This window comes from Penicillium arizonense, assembly GCF_001773325.1.
Source record: "Penicillium arizonense strain CBS 141311 chromosome Unknown PENARI_contig014, whole genome shotgun sequence".
Classification (NCBI taxonomy): Eukaryota; Fungi; Ascomycota; class Eurotiomycetes; order Eurotiales; family Aspergillaceae; genus Penicillium; species Penicillium arizonense.
Genome location: NW_019173291.1, coordinates 134,203 through 152,904, shown reverse-complemented (window position 1 = coordinate 152,904; position 18,702 = coordinate 134,203). Strand labels below are relative to the sequence as shown.

At 51.3% G+C, this 18,702-nt stretch overlaps 4 protein-coding genes across 4 annotated transcripts; 2 read left to right on the top strand and 2 right to left on the bottom strand.

The window, feature by feature from the left end:
- Nucleotides 1-817: 817 nt before the first annotated feature.
- PENARI_c014G08922 (putative MFS sugar transporter) lies at nucleotides 818-2,557 on the top strand (the record flags this gene model as incomplete). The annotated part of the gene is made up of 2 exons (XM_022633580.1): nucleotides 818-1,382; nucleotides 1,458-2,557. The coding sequence occupies 2 exons, from the start codon at nucleotides 818-820 to the stop codon at nucleotides 2,555-2,557; spliced, it is 1,665 nt and encodes a 554-aa protein (XP_022486705.1).
- A 1,537-nt stretch (nucleotides 2,558-4,094) lies between these two features.
- Nucleotides 4,095-7,853, bottom strand: PENARI_c014G09031 (aminophospholipid-translocating P4-type ATPase NEO1; the record flags this gene model as incomplete). Its single annotated transcript, XM_022633583.1, has 1 exon — nucleotides 4,095-7,853. The coding sequence occupies one exon, from the start codon at nucleotides 7,851-7,853 to the stop codon at nucleotides 4,095-4,097; it is 3,759 nt and encodes a 1,252-aa protein (XP_022486627.1).
- Nucleotides 7,854-8,894: 1,041 nt separating this feature from the next.
- On the top strand, nucleotides 8,895-14,741 carry sec16 (COPII coat assembly protein SEC16; the record flags this gene model as incomplete). The annotated part of the gene is made up of 2 exons (XM_022633396.1): nucleotides 8,895-14,127; nucleotides 14,179-14,741. 2 exons carry the CDS (start codon nucleotides 8,895-8,897, stop codon nucleotides 14,739-14,741), a joined length of 5,796 nt encoding a protein of 1,931 aa, XP_022486713.1.
- An 804-nt stretch (nucleotides 14,742-15,545) lies between these two features.
- PENARI_c014G06409 (uncharacterized protein) lies at nucleotides 15,546-18,528 on the bottom strand (the record flags this gene model as incomplete). Its single annotated transcript, XM_022633528.1, has 9 exons — nucleotides 15,546-15,572; nucleotides 15,625-15,701; nucleotides 15,763-16,609; nucleotides 16,656-16,774; nucleotides 17,033-17,169; nucleotides 17,205-17,830; nucleotides 17,876-18,151; nucleotides 18,203-18,260; nucleotides 18,317-18,528. The coding sequence occupies 9 exons, from the start codon at nucleotides 18,526-18,528 to the stop codon at nucleotides 15,546-15,548; spliced, it is 2,379 nt and encodes a 792-aa protein (XP_022486708.1).
- Nucleotides 18,529-18,702: the final 174 nt, after the last annotated feature.

The window sequence follows — 18,702 nt, the reverse complement described above, 5'->3', positions numbered from 1 at the left end:
CCGCCTCATTGGCCCCAACATCGTTATTTCTCCCCAGATTCCATCTCTTTTTTCGCCGAAGTGTCGCCGATATAACACAGTTCTCTCCATGGGGAACCCCAAGTTCCACACTACATGCTTAGCGTCTTACTTACATCACGAGTTCTTCCTGAAGAGGTTTCTCCCGCATGGGATGTCGTCGGCATTGTCTTCATCCGCTTTTCTTTTCTATACTCCCGGTATACTATGATGCCGAACGGGAAGCCGCGAATCTTCTAGAATAGATGCCGTTAGAAGTAGATTCATGTATACTTCTCTGTGTTCTATACTATCCTATCCTATATTACTGTATACTTCCAAGGTTAAAATGAACGCGGTAATCCGAGACCATGGTTGTGCGCCCTGCGATCATACTTTGCATATAATTCGTCCATACGTCCGATCTGTCCTGACTCCCCTTCCCTCCACATTCCAGCCCAACCAGTGGCATTATTCCTCTTTTTGCCTCCGGTGAATGTCCGCGTTTTCCTCCTTCCCTCAACCCCGGATCGGTCATTGCACCCGATGCTTGTTCTCCGTTTCTCCACTCCACTCTCCACATAACTTAGTCTCAATTCGACTATACTCCAGGACCTGAGATCCCCTGACATTTGACTTTTCCCCAGGTCTCTCTTGTGTGCGTAGTATCGCCTGACCGTCATCGGGACCGGCTTGTCTTAAATAGCCCTTGATTCCCCCGACATTTGGGGTCTCTTTCTTTTCTCCCCCGGTTGAGCCTGAGGTGTCATTTCCTACTTCTATATTCTGGTATACCTCACCCCTTCTACTTCAAGAGAATATGGCCAACCTCAAAGATGTCGAGGTTCCACAAGAATCCCACAGGGAAGAAAAGAATGACGTCCACGAGATGGACGACGTAGCCGACCAAAAGCTGGAGAGCCTCAACGAGACCGCCATGAACGCAGAACTGGCCCAGCTCGAGGACCAGCTCAGCGTATTCCCCACATCGCGCTTTGACTTGAAGATGTCCAGCCCGGCCATGTTCACTTGGATCCTCGTCGCTTTCGCTTCTATGGGTGGTATGCTGTCTGGTCTCGACCAGTCGCTGATTAGTGGTGCCAACCTCTACCTCCCCGACGACTTGGGCTTGAACACTTCCCAGAACAGTCTTGTTAACGCTGGTATGCCGCTCGGTGCTGTGGCTGGTGCTTTGATTCTCTCTCCTGCCAATGAGTATCTCGGTCGTCGCATGGCTATCATCGTGTCGTGTATTCTGTATACAGTCGGTGCTGCCCTGGAGGCTGGCGCTATCAACTTCGGAATGATCTTCGCTGGTCGATTCATTCTCGGTGCTGGTGTCGGTCTCGAAGGTGGTACTGTCCCCGTCTATGTCGCGGAGTGTGGTATGTATCCATCCATTCATCCCGTCCCATCCCATCCCATCCCATCCTCATACAAACCTACTGACACCCACCCAGTTCCCCGCAAAATCCGCGGTAACCTCGTCTCCCTCTACCAACTAAACATCGCCCTAGGCGAAGTCCTCGGCTACGCTGTCGCCGCAATGTTCGTCAGTGTCCCCGGAAACTGGCGCTACATCCTAGGCTCCTCCCTCGTCTTCTCAACAATTCTCTTTATCGGCATGCTCTTCCTCCCCGAAAGCCCCCGTTTCCTCATGCACAAGGGCCGCGAAGTCGAAGCCTACGGTGTATGGAAACGTATTCGCGGTTTCGGGGATCTCGAAGCTAAAGACGAGTTCCTCGGTATGCGCCAGGCTGTCACTGCCGAACGCGAGGAACAGGCTCAGACGAAGCAGTATGCCTGGGTGGACTTCTTCACCGTGCCCCGTGCCCGTCGTGCTATAGTCTATGCCAATATTATGATCTTCCTTGGCCAGTTCACTGGTGTTAATGCTGTTATGTACTACATGTCCACGCTGATGAAGGATATCGGCTTTGAGAGTCGCGATGCCGTCTACATGTCTCTCGTCGGGGGTGGTGCCCTGCTTATTGGCTGTATCCCCGCTGTCTTCTACATGGAATGCTTCGGTCGTCGGTACTGGGCTAACTGTATGCTGCCGGGCTTCTTCATCGGTCTCGTTCTCGTCGGAGTGGGATATCAAATTGATCCTGTTGCGCATCCCAGAGCTGCACAGGGCATTTACCTCACTGGTATCATTCTCTACATGGGTTTCTTTGGTTCGTACGCTTGTCTGACGTGGGTCGTGCCCTCCGAGGTTTTCCCTACATACCTGCGTTCGTATGGTATGACCACTGCCGACGCGAACTTGTTCTTGTGCTCGTTTATTGTTACTTATAACTTCAGCCGCATGATGGAGTCCATGACCCGCATTGGTTTGACGCTTGGGTTCTACGGTGGTATTGCTGTCCTCGGTTGGGCTTATCAAATCATCTTCATGCCTGAGACTAAGAACAAGTCTCTCGAGGAAATCGATGAGCTCTTCTCGTTGCCGACTTCTGTTATTGTTAAGCGCAACATGAAGCAGACTGCGCAGGTTATTCGGGATTTGTCACGTTTCCGCTTGAAGAAGGTCTTCTCGCCAGAGCCTTACAAATAGTGTGGTGCTATGTCCTGTGTTTAATTTGGTGTGAGGGGTTGTTATTTGCTTTTGTTCGGCTCTTGCGTCGTGGTTCACGATGTAATGTAGTTATGATTTACCTTGATCTTTGATCCACTATACCCAATCTATGTTACTAGGGTTATTTTATTTCCCTATACTTTCATGCTTAATGTATCCATAGACAAGGCTGGATATGCCTTGCATCTCATCTCACTTGGTTATCCGATATCGCAGCATACCCCTCACCTAGTAGTCCATGCAAGGTCAACCATCAATCCCTATCCGCCCCACACCCATCTGATATATCAGAAATAGATTTACAATGCATGAAAGAAATATCATTCTACAGGGGAGTACAGGATCGAAAGAAATAACCACCAAGCCACACCCCCTTCCACAATCTCCATCTCCGTCGTATCCATCTAACCCTCAACCCAAAATGCCAACGTCCCTAAAACAGGGCACAACAGTCTACAAATGGTTCCTCCCTCTATACGACCTCTGGGTGCTAGGAGTATGCAACAAACACGCCTGGTCATGCCCAACAGAATCCACCCTCCTCCCCTTCTACAAACGCAACCTCCGAACCCGCCATCTAGATATCGGGCCTGGAACAGGGTACTACCTGGTCAACAGTGCTCCATCCCCCGAAACACAAATCACCCTGTTGGATCTGAATCCAAAGTCTCTGGCGCATGCTGCGAATCGGCTTGATAGAGGGGATAGGGCTGGGAATGTGCATATTGTACAGGCGGATGTTATGGGCCCGTTGCCCTTGACTGGTGTCTTTGATTCGATTTCACTTTTCTTCCTGTTGCATTGTTTACCTGGGACTGTGCAGGAGAAAATGAGGTTGTTTAAGAAGCTGGGGGAAATCCTTGCGCCAGGCGGTGTGGTTTATGGGTCTACGGTTCTTGGGAAGGGGGTTAGGTATAATCTTTTCGGGAGGTTTCTTATGAAGTATTTGAATTCTGGGGGTGTTTTTTGCAATCTTCATGATGGAGAGGTCGAGATTAGGCAGGCTTTAGAAAAGGAGTTTATGAGGGTTGAGACCTGGATTGTTGGGTGTGTTCTTTTCTTTGAGGCTGAAGGGCCGCGGAAGAGGTAGGGTATATCTCGTCTCTGGTCATGGCTTATGGTTGTCTATCTGCTATGTTGGCAAAACTGTGATTTATTTCTTGAGTATGTTGGTTCTTCCTTTTAGTTTTTTCTTCGCTTGCTTCGATCTTAACCGAAACCCTCCTCCCTAGACGAGCTTGATTATTGACAGCAGCAACCGCCATGGGGTATTATATCACAAGAATAATATTCCTCCATTGGACTGTGAGTCGTCTTTTTAGGTAGCCAGATATGCTTATGTCAACTAGAGTAGATTGACTATTAAGATAGGATGGTAAGCAACGCTAGATGCACTTCCAAGATATGATGCTCAAGATAATATACAAGCCAAATAGAAATCAGTGGCAGCGAAGGTAACAAAAAGAAAACAAAGTCTAAGCCAGGGAAGAAAACCGAGTATTCTCTATCCTTCGGTTTATCCACGGACCTTCCGGTAACTTGGCGGGTGCCATGACTGCTTGATCATTTTACCGGCCCAGACTGGGACCAAGGCGACGGCTAGTACGGCAACGACACGCCATAACCAATCGAGAGTGATCACGTAGCTGAGGTCAAAGTACTCGCCTAGGAATGGGACACTACCCGCGTATACAAGTAATGTGCCAACCAGACAGAAGATCATGACCGGGTGCCAGGTTGTGACTGCGATAGCAACCATGCCCAGCTCATTGAGTACCAGGGCAGTGAAGGAAATACTGATAAGCTGTGGGCCAGTGATAGTGTCCAAGAGGATCTGTGAAAGTCCTTGGATGACTGCACCCTGGTAGACTGAGATCATAACCCAGCCAAAGAACGAGCGGTAGCTCAAGCTTTTGCCCGTCTTCAACTCTTTGTACAATTCGGGGTAAAGATTGGCAAGACGCTCGTCCACATCGCGATCGAAGGCGAGAGAGAAGACCGGCGCATTGGTGTAGACGGTTGCGTAGCCGACCATGAGCCAATTGATGAAGAGACCCTTGGGATCAAAGTGACTCGCAATGCTGTACATGGTCTGGCAGACACTGATGATCAAACCACGATGCATGATGAATTGTGCTAGCTTCGCAGACCGCTTGTATGAGTTGCGGCCATGCCATACGAGGAGCTTGGTGATATGGTGGAACTGGGTGATACTGAAATCAGCGGCAAGAGATGCCTGGCGGCCTTCTTTACCCACAATACCAATGCCCACGTCGGCAGCTTGAATCATGGAGACATCATTGCCACCATCGCCGATGCAGCAGACACGTTTCTTAGTGTGTTGGCGGATCAACTCCGCAATCTCGGCCTTTTGAGTGGGAGAGCATCGGCATGCGATCACAGCAGGAAGTAGCACCGCAACGGAAATGAACGCTGTTCGGAATTGTCCAAGCATGAGAGTAAGAGACTCGCCATCGATCAATAGGCAGCAGTCAGTCTTGTTGCGCAAAAAATCAAGGACTTCCTGGGCAGTTGATTTGTCCGCAACTTTGGTCACGGTGTGGATGTATTGGCCTCGGGAAACCAGCTTCGCTGAAATAGCAACACATCGAGCGGTTTCAACTTTGTCACCTGTCAACATCCAAATCTTGATGCCTGCATTGCGCATAAGCTCAAGGGAGGACTTGACATCGCGCTGAAGCCGATCCTCCACACCCGTCACTCCGGAAAGCTCCAAGTCTTGCTCAAGATATTCACTCACGACTTCGGCCATTCCCGCATCTCGTCCTTGTAGAGACAGTGATGCCTGTCTATACTTGGCAGAGAAGTCTTGGTACTGCTGCGACGAAAGACGCTTGCGTCCTACAACCAGAGTTCGCAGACCTTCTCGAGCCATGTTTGCCGTCTCTTCATCCAGCCAGTCATTTGTCGCCACAATAGCCGACATAACAGTGTCTGCACCCTTTTGATAAAACCAGATCTCGCTGTCGTCTTGACCGGGTGTCTCAAGCACTCTGTTATCTTGCTGAAATTGCACGATAATACCCATCCGCTTGCTGTCAGAAGTGAACGGGAAGATGTCCAGAATGCGAACGCGAACGACGACTTGCTTGGAGTCGGTAGATTCCAGGACAATACTTTGTCTGTCTCGATAGGACAATTTGAGTCCAACCTCTTCGGTGTACCGGACGATGGCAATTTCATCCGGCGACGACGCTTGGTAACTTGTTACTTTCTGGCCATCTTCCTCCTCGGTGGTTGGTGTGACGTTGTGACAGAGAGCAAGGGCTAGAATGATATCCCGCACGCGGGAGCCGATCTCCCGCCTTGTGCGCGGAGCCGTGGCCTGGCCTGTTTGAGTTCCATACGGCGTTGACGGGGTAGTCAAGCCATTGCCGGCAAAGCTTTGACGAACAAATGAAGCCACTTCATCCATGGCCTCATTGGCGTATGATACAGTGCCGACGTGTATTTTCTTCAGCTCCATCTCATTTTGCGTCAACGTTCCCGTTTTATCAGAGAGGAGGTATTCAATTCTCCCTAAATCCTCGGGGATTGTGCTGGTACGGACCACTGTACCCGGGATGTCTTTGTCCTTTTGGATAAATCGCCCGTAAACCGACTTGGCCATATCCAAGTTGACTCGCAAGCTCATGGGAATGATAGTTGAGAAGAGGATGAGATATATCATGATAGCGACATACCATTTCTTGTCGTTTGTAGGCTGGAAACCTTCCAGGCCGACAAGAACGATAGAAAGTGTGAGTGTGAGGACGCAAAGGATCTTGGTGAGGTTGTTGATCTCGTATTCTAACAAACCGACCTTCGAACGGGAAGCAGAAGTTGATAGGGCGGCGCGGGTTTGTGATCCCGTGTAGATAATCACAGCGTAGGTAGTGGTGTTGGAAGCAAGAACGGTATTAGCCCAAGCAGTGTTGTCAATAGTCAAAGGCGCTGAAGGGACGGATTGACCCTCGCCAGGCGTCCTTCCGTCGTTTGGTTGGGGGCCAGATGACTTATCGACATGAGCATCGTAAAAGCCAGTGGGTGAGCCCAACTCGATGGTACCAACGAATTCGTTAACCCTCTTGTCGGGAGCGCTAGCCGTGATTTGCAAACGAGAGAAGTCGCTCAAAGGTAGTGATTGGGACAGAACGGAAGGTAGACGAAGCTTCCAATCGGTTTCACCATCCAACTGATCTGTACGGATAAAAGTATCACCAGTAGACGAGTTGTCCGCAGCATTGGGGGCTGGCTCAGATGGCCCCTGGTCAGATTCAAGCAAGTCCGTAGACGCTTCGGGCATGGGTTCTGCTGATAGAGATTGGCGCGGAGTACCAGAGTCATTCGAGACGCTCTTCAGAATCACCACATCGGCAGGCAAGCGTTGGTTCTTCCGAACTTTAAGTACATCGCCAACTTTCAGGTCACGAGACTTTTTTGTGACTTCCATTGGGTTGGATCTCCCTAGCGAAACGGTGCAATATTCTTCGGCATTAGCCTCGGCATCTCTTCGACGCCGTCCAATGTCATCAAGTGCCTCTTTACCCAGTGATATTGACACCACAAAGGCCAAAGGAGCAATATAAGAAGACATATAACCAATTCGTAGCACTGGAATAACCTGAGACAAGGCCACTAGGAGGAAATATATGTTAAAGAAGAAGGAGAATTCGTTGTAGAGGGTTCGTGGTAGGAAACTCCAGGGGGTATATTTGGCGTTGGAGACGACGTTTGCGGGGTATTTGGCAGCTTGGTATTGCCCGACAAGCACTTCACGGGGAGGTTGATTTGACAAGTCGTTCGTGTTCGATCCAAGCTTAACGGATTTTCCCTGAAGGAAGCCAGGTGTCTTAAATCCGGAGAAGCCCAGGAAGCCGCCCTTCTTGGGGGGTTCGTCGTCATTGAAGATACGGGTTGAGCTTCTCCGGTCCAAAAGGGGTGCATCATCTTCTGCTAGATTCCTCGAGCTCGCATGTGAGCCCCTTAAGCCCTCCTCTTCCCGGTTCTCTAGCAAGGCGTCCGTGTCGTCCTCAAAATCTCCCTGCCCAGACGCGCTGCGTCTCCACCGGCTTCCCACCCCGACACGCAAGTTCCGCAGTGCAATACCTGGTCCATAACTTCGTTTGCGGCCAGTATAGTCTCGAGACTCGCGGGATGTATGAGGTTGTGCTGTGCCCGGGTCAAGCTCCTCCAAATCCAAATCATCGTCCGAGTCTGAGAAGTCGTCTGGCGCGGGTTCCGAAGGATGTAGATAGTCGGCTGACGAAGGCATTGTCGGAAGGGTTGTGAAATCGAAGCTAATTGATCGGTGGCTGAATGTAGCGTTGTGCTGGCCCTCGCATCAAAGGAATGTTCATCTCAAGTCACGGCATTGGTTAATAGTTGGTCTGGAGCATGGTGAACGAGTGTGAGGATGATGTCAAAGGAGCGCCAGTTGGCGATAAATGAAGCCAGAATCAAAGAACATATACAAAGACAAATAAATGTTCGTGACTGCCTTGTCGGGGCCACGCAATCACATGAGCGCATAATCCGTTATGTCATTGATGACATAATCACTGTTTAAGGTGGGCATAAAGCGGATTAAATGATCTTCCGAGATCAACTGTCTGCAAGTATAGAAATAATATTATATTGACGGATCTTAGCATTTGGCTATATATTATATATTTATGTAATATGATGTGCTTCCTTTCTATCTATGGTATTGGGGGACATAGGATAGACATTTTGAAGTATTTGTATGTAATAGGTAACCCCAGTGGGCCTAACGGTCCTGGCAGATAGGGTGATACACATATATATGCAAGTAACCTACTCCGTAGTTCTCTTACGTTGGACAATTTTTTAAGTAATTTATAAACCAATTATAGGATAGCTCCAACGAGCACTTAAACGAGTAATCAAATAAGCGATTGAATAAGTATAGGAACAAGTATTAGAACGAATAACTGAACGAGGGTCGGGAGTCACTTTAAGAGGTATTATCGCGGAGATGGAACATCTATTCCCCCGAGAGGTTTGGATTTTGCCTAATCGGGCGACCTGGAAGCTGACTCAGCACCATCACCCCCGACAGGATCCAAGGTTAGGTCGTCGCATATCATTGCTTGGTTTTTTGTTGCCAACTGATGACTACTTGCTTTCTTTGACTTTGTTCTGTTTATATTTATAACATTTAATGTCTCCCTGAGTCCTCGATTCTGCTACGATTGTTGATCTCCTGAGGCGTCATTGGAGACGTGTCAGGTTGATCCCTCCGGACTGCGACCCATCTCCAGTCACGTTGGCAATCGAGTACCACGCCGCTAACATGGCGCTCCAACCCCCCGAAAACGACACGGACTCGTGGAATCCGGCGTTATTGCCCGAGGACAGTCAAGGCACTTATGCGAACGCCTTGCCCGAGGATGGCTTAGCCATTGCGCACGATTCGAAAGAGACGGCTCTGACCGACGCGAAATCGCCACAAAGCGACGAAGACTTCTCTGCTTGGGATACGTCGGATGAGATAGGCACCGCACAGCCTCAATACACAAGCGTGGATGGCCTGGTGAACACCATGTCACCAGGGGCGGACGCGGCCCCATCTTCGGATGTTCCTCCCATCGAAACACAATCATCGGATACCGTAACCCCTGTTGCAGCTGAAGCGGAAACTTTTTCGGAATCAGCCTTCATGAGAGAGGCAACCCCTTCTACGAATAAGGAAACTGCCGAGTTTGTCCCTGAGTCGGTGTCTGCTGAAAGTAATGACAACAAAGAGGAGACCTCCCTGGAGGAAATTCCACCACCAAACGAAGCGCCTAATGCGGCATCCGAGGATCCCTGGGGCTTGATGGAGGCGGACAACGGTAATGTGTTGTCCGGGGTCGCTCCTTCGACTGAAATCCCTCTTCCGAGTTCTGAGCCTGCGATCGCCGCTCAACGTGAAGATTGTCATGAACCGGCCTTTGTTGCGGACCCTGTAATTCGAACCCACGAGCAGACCGTAGTTCCTGAGCCCACATTTGAGGCGAGTGACGACGTCTTGCCCACCACCGAAAACCTGCCATTGTCCGAGAATCCGCAAACCAGCATTCCATCCGAGACTGTCGACCACCCAACCTCTGCCCCCAATGACACCCATTTGTCTCAACAGGCAGCCAACCCAGAGACTCCCACTGATACTCAAAGTCCGTGGGCCCAGGACATGAGCCGCGATGTTGACTCCGAGGACGATAGTTTCTTTAACCAACTCAACACTCAGACAAAGCCAATCTTCTCTCCTCCGCAGGCAGAGTCGAGGTTTGAGGAAGGCCTTCCGTTATTGGATCAATCGCCAGTCTCACCTGAACCCGTGCAGGTAGACAAACCAATTGCGGACGTGTTTTCGAATGATGGCGACGGAGAGGATTTCTTTGGTTCTTTGAGGTCTCAAGAGAACTCCCAAAAAACGCTCCAAGGAAACACCCAGGAAAGCTTCCAAGAGAACTTGGAAGAGAACCTCCAACAAAACTTCCAACAAACCCCTCAGGAAAGTCTTCTAGGAAGTCTCCAGGGAACCTCCCAGGACGACCCTCATCTAACCAGGAAGAGCACGCCCCAGGTGCTGGAGTCGGTCGGATTCGATATTGACTCTCCAGCCAGCGACGCCTCAGCAGCCGCTCAGTTTGATGACATTATTAAGGCTGCATCGTCTGAACCGCCAGCCCCAGCCGAACCTTCGGAGGAAGAGCTAGCCGCCAGGTGGGAAGCCGAGTTGGGTGATTCACCAGATGATGATCTGGCAGCTCGTTGGGAGGCGGCATTAGATGATGACGATATACTGCTCGAAAACGATTCTATTCCGCCTGTCTCTGAAGCACCCACGGAACAAATTCCAATTCCACCGGTCAGCAATGGAGTTCCGGCTGGCTTAAACAGTCCGTTCCAGACTCCTCATACCTATTCTCAACCAAGGCCTGTGCCTGGCGTATATACGCCTCATCAACCATCTACAGCGGATCTTTTGCAAGGAATGCCTGGGACTGCACCACCAAATAGTACGGCTATGCCGTCATATTTCTCCCAGCAGCCCCAGAACCCAGTGACAACCAGAGGAGAGAGTTTTGCTGAACGATCAAAGGAGGGTTACAAGTCTCCCTACGACCTCCCAGACGACATCTCTCGACCTCGAAAGCCCGTTGTCACTCATCGACCTGTTCCTCCAACTGTGACCAGCATGCCTCCGCCTCCGCCGCCGGCTGCTCCTGGTATGCCGATGCCAGCAGCAACTACTTTCCCGCCGACAGCTGCTCCGCCCGCCGCCGCGGCTCCTCCACCGGCTCCGAAAAATTTCTATGAGGAGCTCCCATTGGCACCACCGAGGACTAGGCCTGCCAGCTCTGGGAGGTATACTCCTAACCCGCAGGTGGCTCCAACGACTGGCCCATCTCTTCCCCCGCCGTCCCAGTACGTCCCTTCTGCACCCGCAGTCCCACAGCCTGTCCCGCAGCCTATCGCTACCCCAATGCAAGCTTCCCTCCAACCCCCCGAACAGCTGGATCCGTATGCCAGCTTGGCCTCAAGTGCTCCTGCCGGTCCTCCTCCTGCGTCGCGGTATTCGCCTCAGCCAGCCGGCCTGCAAGCGCCATCGAAACCACCCTCGCTGCCGCGATACTCCCCTGCGCCTCCTCCCAGCTCTTCCGCTCGCAATCGTTACGCCTCTCAGCCATTGAATGTTCCTGGACATGGTCTGCCCTTCCAACCACGAACTTCAAGTCCTCTCGCACACCATGAAAAGGTATCATACGTTCCCGACCCATCACAGAAGCCCCCGTCATTGGAGCCCGCAATCAATCTTTCGCCGCCACGGCCTCAAAGTTCTGGGTTCGGGAATGTGCCTCCTAGTGTTCCCCAGTACATGAGTGGACCTGCCGGTGTAGCTCGCAGGGAAAGTGCAGGGTCATCTGTTCAAGCGTCTCCCCCGCAAAGTCGCTATGCTCCACAGGAGTACATCAATGAATTCGCCCAACGCATAGCCCCCCCTACAAACTATACACCTGCTCCACCTGCTATGACCACGCAGACCTCTCCGCCACCCAGTGACTTCCAGCCAGGTCCTCTTCATAGGTCTCAGACGCAGTCACCGGGCCGGGCTATGCTAAGCCCGCGTTCTTCCGTACAAACCATTGATACACTTCCACGCCCCGCTTCTGTGCATGGATCTGGTTCACCAACTAAAACTGTGAATCCATATGCTGCTGTGCAAGCACCTTCGCAGACCCGCGCTGTGACTCAGCACCTTGAGTTCATTGCTCCCATAGACGGGCAGGAACACGATTCTTTGGAGCGGTGGAAAGGTGCTCCAATCTTCAAATTTGGCTTTGGTGGCTCCGTGTTATCTTCTTTTCCCAAGCACATTCCCCGTTACTCTGCTGGCCAGGTGGCACCAATGATCAAACCCAGCCCCGGAGAAATCAAGACCTCCCAGCTGAATGAATTCCTTCCTTCTACCGACACTATTGTTCAGCACCCTGGACCTCTGAAGGCAAAGTCCAAGAAGAAGGATTTGGTTGCCTGGCTTTCTAGCAAGATTGCGGCCTTCGAAAACCTAGGTGTCCCGACTCACGATCAGGTTCATTCCGATACACACAAGCGTCACGAGGAAAGGATCCTGCTCTGGAAGGTCGTCAGGCTTCTGGTCGAGAATGACGGTAATCTGGAAGGTTCTGCGGAGGTTCAAAGGTCTCTCCGCCAGGCTATTTTCCCTCACTTGGCGGCCCCTGAAGCCGATGGGTCATATGGTAGTGCCTTTGCTGCTTCGGCTGGCTTTTCACCCATGGAACTTTCCTCGCAGCCTGATGCTGTTGACTCTCAGTCCTTGGAAGAGCTTCGCTCCAGCTTGATTGCTGGTGACCGGGAAAAGGCCGTCTGGGGCGCAGTTGATCGCCGTTTATGGGGTCATGCGATGATCATTGCATCCACTATGGACAAGTCGATCTGGAAACAGGTCACGCAGGAGTTTGTCCGGCGGGAGGTTAGGTCCAAAGCCGGCAACACCGAATCACTGGCGGCCCTGTACGAGATCTTCGCTGGCAACATTGAAGAAAGCATCGACGAGCTGGTGCCTCCATCTGCCCGGGCAGGCCTGCAGTTGATCAGCAAAGCCGATGGTCATAGCTCTACCAAGAATGTCCTGGAGGGTTTGGACAAGTGGAAGGATACTCTGGGATTGGTGCTGAGCAACCGCAGCTCCGAGGACCATCAAGCTCTCCTTGCCCTTGGTCGTCTGCTTACATCTTATGGACGAACAGAAGCCGCTCATGTTTGTTTCATCTTCTCGCGGGCTGCGGTGTTTGGTGGACCGGATGACCCTCAAGCAAACATCGTTCTGCTTGGCGCTGATCACCAGCGTTGTGCCTCGTCCCTTATGGATGAAGATGCTATCTTGCTGACCGAGGCATACGAGTATGCTACCTCCGTTCTTAGCAACTCTCCTCTAGCGAGTTTCCCACATCTATTGGCATTCAAGATGCTGAATGCCAGATGTCTCGTCGATCGGGGCCGTAACTCTGAGGCTCAGAGCTACTGTGATGCAGTCGCAGCAGCGTTGAAGGCAACCACCAGGCCCTCCCCATACCATCATAACCGTCTCTACGCGGAGGTGGAAGAGCTATCCATGCGCCTCCGTCAAACTAGCAGTGACAATGGTTCCTGGATCTCTAGACCCAGCATGGAAAAGGTGTCTGGGTCCATGTGGGCACGTTTCAATAGCTTTGTTGCAGGTGATGAAAGTGATGCTGCCTCGACTGGATCTGGAAAGGCCGGCGAAGCAACGGATTTCGGGCCATTTGCCAACGTGGCTGGAACACCCACCATCAGCCGTTCCCCATCTGTGTCTGACATCTACGGCTCCTATCCCGGAGCAGGCGCCCAGCCTATTCCTACGGGTGGCGGCTCGAAGTATCACCCGTCCAGTCAGAGTCAATATGCCCCCAACGCATCGCCGGAGCAATTCAAAGGTCGGTCTTCGATGGACTCGCAACGATCGAATCCCTATTTCCCGCCTGCGGGACGTCGAACCTCCCAGGAATTCTCGCCATCGCTTGATTCGCAGATGTCTCAAGGGCCTGTATATGTATCCCCAAATATGTCTGGATATCAGCCGACCCCGCCTCAGTCGTCCTACGTTCCTCTCGCTCCGGTGGAGGAGGCTTTGTCCCCTGCTGAGGCTGCTCCAGTCACCCAACCCGTGGTAAATGGCCTATTCTATCAGCCCCCAGGTCATGCAGGTGGTTCGGCCAGTGAATCCCCCTACTACCAAGGGCCTCCTGGTATGCCAGACTCAGAGTCACCTTACGCACCCCCCGTTGCAAGTTCATCCTATGAGCCGCTGGGTGGTCCCATGGACATGAGCTCTCTCCAGACGGAGGACCAGATGGCTCCTGGGGAACAGCCAAAGCAGAAAGCATTCATGGACGATGACGATGACGATGATCTCGCTGCGCGGGCAGCAGCTATGCAGAAGGCGGAGAATGATCGCAAGGCAAATGAAGCTTTCCAGAAGGCAGCGGAGGAAGATGGTATGTATCTTCAATCCCAATTGTTGACTCTCGCTAACCCCAATCCTACAGCTAAACGAGATGCTGCCCAGCAGTCCGGCAAGAAGGGATGGTTCGGCGGTTGGTTCGGCGGCGGCAAAAAGGAGGAAGCCCAAACTGGTGGTCCGATCAAGGCCAAACTTGGCGAGGAGAGCTCCTTCTACTACGACAAGGACTTGAAGAAATGGGTCAACAAGAAAGATCCCAACAGCAGCGCCCCAGTCCGTGCCACACCCCCTCCTCCGCGAGGCTCGGCCCCTCCCAGTCGGACCGCTAGCTCGGGCAGTATGCCGCCAAACGGTGCTCCGATGGCCGCTGGCAGCAGACCCCCCTCCTCCTCGAGTGCCGCCCCGCCTCCGTTCTCTTCAAGCCCAGGTATCTCTGGACTTGCAGCCCCTCCCCTGCCTCGCTCTGTGTCTACCGGAGCGGCGGTGCCAACACCGCCAGGTAGTTCTAGTGGACCACCTCCACGACCTTCATCCTCCCTGACTCATGCCAGCTCGATCGATGATCTGCTCGGTGCGCCCACAGCCCGCAAGGGCAACACGGTCCGCGGCAAGAAGAAGGGTCGCTATGTCGACGTCATGGCCCAATAATCATAGGAAACCCTAGAGTTTCCTATGATATAGTCCTTCCCAGTACATTGCTGGGTAGGTCATGTCCATTTCTTTTGTTTCATTATGTTTGTTATCCTTATGTCTTTATTTTGTCACCCTATGATCTGTTTGACGAACACCCCTACACCGAATAATATTTCCCCCTTCCCCCCATTTGCTGTATTTGTCATTGCCTCAGCATCTTGCATGTGTCTCATCTCGCTCCCCCGAACAGACACACCATCACCTGGCGTTCTCGCTCACTGAACCTCAAAAGCATTGCTTTTGCACATAGCTTGATATTCGTTGTTCTTTGCGACCTCGTCTACAGAGACGAGCGCCTTTCCTGGCATTATGTATATCACCTTCCCCTGTTATCTACGGTTTCTTTTTCTGGAACTTTGTCTGGATCTGGAGGTTTTTTCTTGCATGCCTTGACATGCAGTTGTCTTAATAACGATTAATTGATTCGCACTTTGAACGCCTTGATCATCATCTTTCGGATATGGATATTGTAATTCATCGCAGTAAACTTGGATATCCATGCTCAATCGGCTGCCGAAAAAGGCTGCCTTGGATACCAGTTTAAGCTCCTACTGTCATTTGCGCGTTGTATATATTATTCTTAATTAGCTTTGCCTGGAAGAAAACTTGTTTGCTTTGACGTGACGTTAATTTGCGATTACGTTCTCCAGTACCAGCCTAGCCAATCGCAGATTCACTCATAGAATGCGGTCAAAGAGCGTACCAAAGGTGCTTTAGATATATAGATCAAGATTCTATTGACTTGAAGACCAACGCAGATCACGTCGTAAAAGAGTTGATATAATACTATATGCATCCCGTTAGAAACCTCAGTCGTCAAGCGTGGGACCAAACTCACCGTTAAACAAGATTCCTCCCCATTCCAGCTGCCTGGCAAATAGACATAGAGCACCAAAGCCATCTCATTGATAAAACCTGTCCACAGCCTCGAGTCAGTACTGCCGAGCCATGTCTCACTCCAATTTTATAAACTCACAAGCAACAACCTTCGGACTAAGTCGCCCAATACTAAGCACCCGACTCCAATCTCTCCCATCAATCCGCACCTTAGCCCACCCCTCCTCATCCCCCTCAGCATCCCGCATCCGATTCCGCTCACTGGGAAGCTGAGAGATCTCCTCCTGCGTCATCTGCCCAGCCGCCAGCGGAGGGTTAACAAGATCAGACCAGACACTCGCAATACGGATCTCATCCGTGGCTATGGCTAGCCGAAGCGAGCCGTGCATATTAGCTGATAATTCTAGTTTTGGTGCGTTGTTCGTTGATAATGTCGTCGCGCTGGTTTTGTCGTTTTCGCCGCCGAACGAGGTTGTATGCATCCCCGGTGCGTCTGCTGCCATCACGCCGGGTTGGTGGCTCTTGGAATCTGATGAGGCCAATTTGGTGAAGCGGTCTGAGATGCTTTTTAGGTGGGATAGGTTTGGCAGGATAATGTGGACTTCTGGGTCTGGGCAGTGTGGCTCGTGGAGACCTTCAACTGCGACTTCGTGGAGGATCTTGATAGGGATTTCTTGGGTTATGTATGTTTGTCGTTCTCGTGGTCCTCTTTCGCCTATCGTTTCGCTTGGGGTCTGGAGTGGTCGATCTGGGTCACCTTCGGCTTCATCGGTTGCGGTTAAGGCCATGTTTCCTTCTGTCCATTCGGAAGAGAGGACAGTTAGTGCTAAGATTGGAGTTTTGTCTTTCTTTGTTAGGCGCAGTTGGGAGGTTGATGCGCCCCATGCTGAGCGTAAGGCGCGGTTGAGTACGCTGACGTTGATTTCTAGGTTGATTGCGTCGGAGTTGGATTCCAGCTCGTATGTTGAGTCGTCGAATATTGTTCCCTGGACAATTAATGTCTGTATTCAATTGGCTAGGAAGATATCGTACAACTGGGATTGTTGCCCACACTTGCGTGCCTTGGTCGGGGATGATGGTGAAGCGGATCACCTCATATTCCAGGCGCATCCAGCATACCTTGCCTAACGAGGACAAGGAAGCGGTGAGTTCTGATGTTGTCAGCTATTGTGATGTCTGTGAGTGACTTGGACTTACTCGAGAATACTCTGGTGTCTCTCAATTGGGCTCGAAACCGCATTGTGTCAGTTGTTGACGGAGGAAGAAGTTCTTATCGCTATCACTTCTCTCTACAGCAACACTTTACTTCTTCTCTCTACACTCTCCAATATTCTTGACTTCGTAGTAGCTGATTCTATTCTATTCTTTCTATTCTTTCGGCAAATCACAACCCCCCAGTTCATGCTCACCAAGTGTGAAACTCGCAACCAGAGCTGCTCCCACGCCCGACCCGTCTTCCGCCGCGTTGAACGTGACCAAGTCCACCTCACCCGGCGGCCAATCCAGGATCTCACGAAGAGCCTGCGAAGCCCGACCCTTGAACATGCTATATTTATTGAACACTGAGCCATCCACCCCCACGTGGCACTGGCGGGTATTCTTCTTCTTGCAGATGGCCGCGATGCCGCAGGCGTAGAGACGCGCGTCGCGACGAGCCCGATAAGATAACGACAACTCTTCAACTCTCCCAGCGTCGGTTGCAACTTGAGGTTCACATGAAATTCCTTTTTCAGATCGATCAGCTCCTCGGCGATGTCCATTTCGGCGATGGACAGAAAGGAGGCTTCCAGTGCGTTCTCGGTTCGGAGGCGCGTCATATCTTGGCCTTTGAACAGTCTACCTTCTTCGTGCAAGGTTAGCAGGATCAGGCGCAACATCTCTCCTATGTACAGCCCCGCGACCATCTTCTCATAGATCTGTGTACCAGGTCGAACGGAGTGCTTGTCTAATTGGTGGTCAAATGTTGTCAATGGGAGCACTTGGCGCTCGTTGTCAAATGCGCCATACTCGGTGTTGATGATTACACTTGCGTCTTCCGGCAGACCTGAGTCACGGAGTTTGGGGATGAAGCGGCATTCTTCCATGTATGCTGCGTTGCAGCCCGTGCTGAAGATGCTGCCGATCTTTACCTGCGGATCCCGATAATGTGATGCAACGAGTGTACCCGTTGTGTCGTTGATCAGGGCAAGAACTTTCAATGGAACGTTCTGTTCAAATCAGGTGCCACTCTTTGATGGCGGACCAGAACTTACCTTTCTTTTTAATGCAGCCTCTAGCTGCGGCACTACATCATTGGCCTCCACTCCACGCACGTTGAAGTTCTTGGTCCAGCGCTGCAGAATGCCACTCCGGATAGACCTTTGGTCCACCGGGAATGAAAAGGTAAACGCCATTGGAAGTGGCTTTGATGGCCCGCTGCTGGCATGATGATCCTCGAGAAACGATGCCAATTTCTCGGCAATGAAGTCCCACAACGTTTCCTTTGTGCAGGTCTTGGCTTCATCCGGAAGCTTGTATTTCCGCTGGATCTGTTCAAACTGTCGTTCCCCGACCCCGAGATACACTTCACATACTCTTACATTTGTTCCTCCCATGTCGACAGTCAGAATGTGTCCTTTCTCGTGCCCGTTGGGCAGTCTGTTGACCCAAGTGACGTTCATTGGTTATGCCCGTCAACATGCAAGTCAGCATACAGAAGTATTCCCACCGTTCCAGTCCACATGGTACTGACAATAGATCCGCCCTCGATGGAAAGACCCTTCGCTAGCTCATCGACAAAATGTGCGGTGATCTCCTTCAATTTGTCGCCATCCACTGTGAACCAATCCTCATATTGCTTCAGAGGTTGGGTGAGCTGCTCGGGCACACCCTGCAGTATCTCTGGCTGGTAGCGGAACCCTTGCATGATGGGCTTGGAAAGCAGATGCCGATTGCCTGCAGTGATTCTTTGGGCTCTGAAGAAACGATCTACTTTCGCTCCTTGTTTTGTTCCGACAACGCCACGATGACCGCATTGTGATCGATTTGGCTCCTAGATGATTTATACAGTATCAAATATATTGACTATTTGTTATATAAT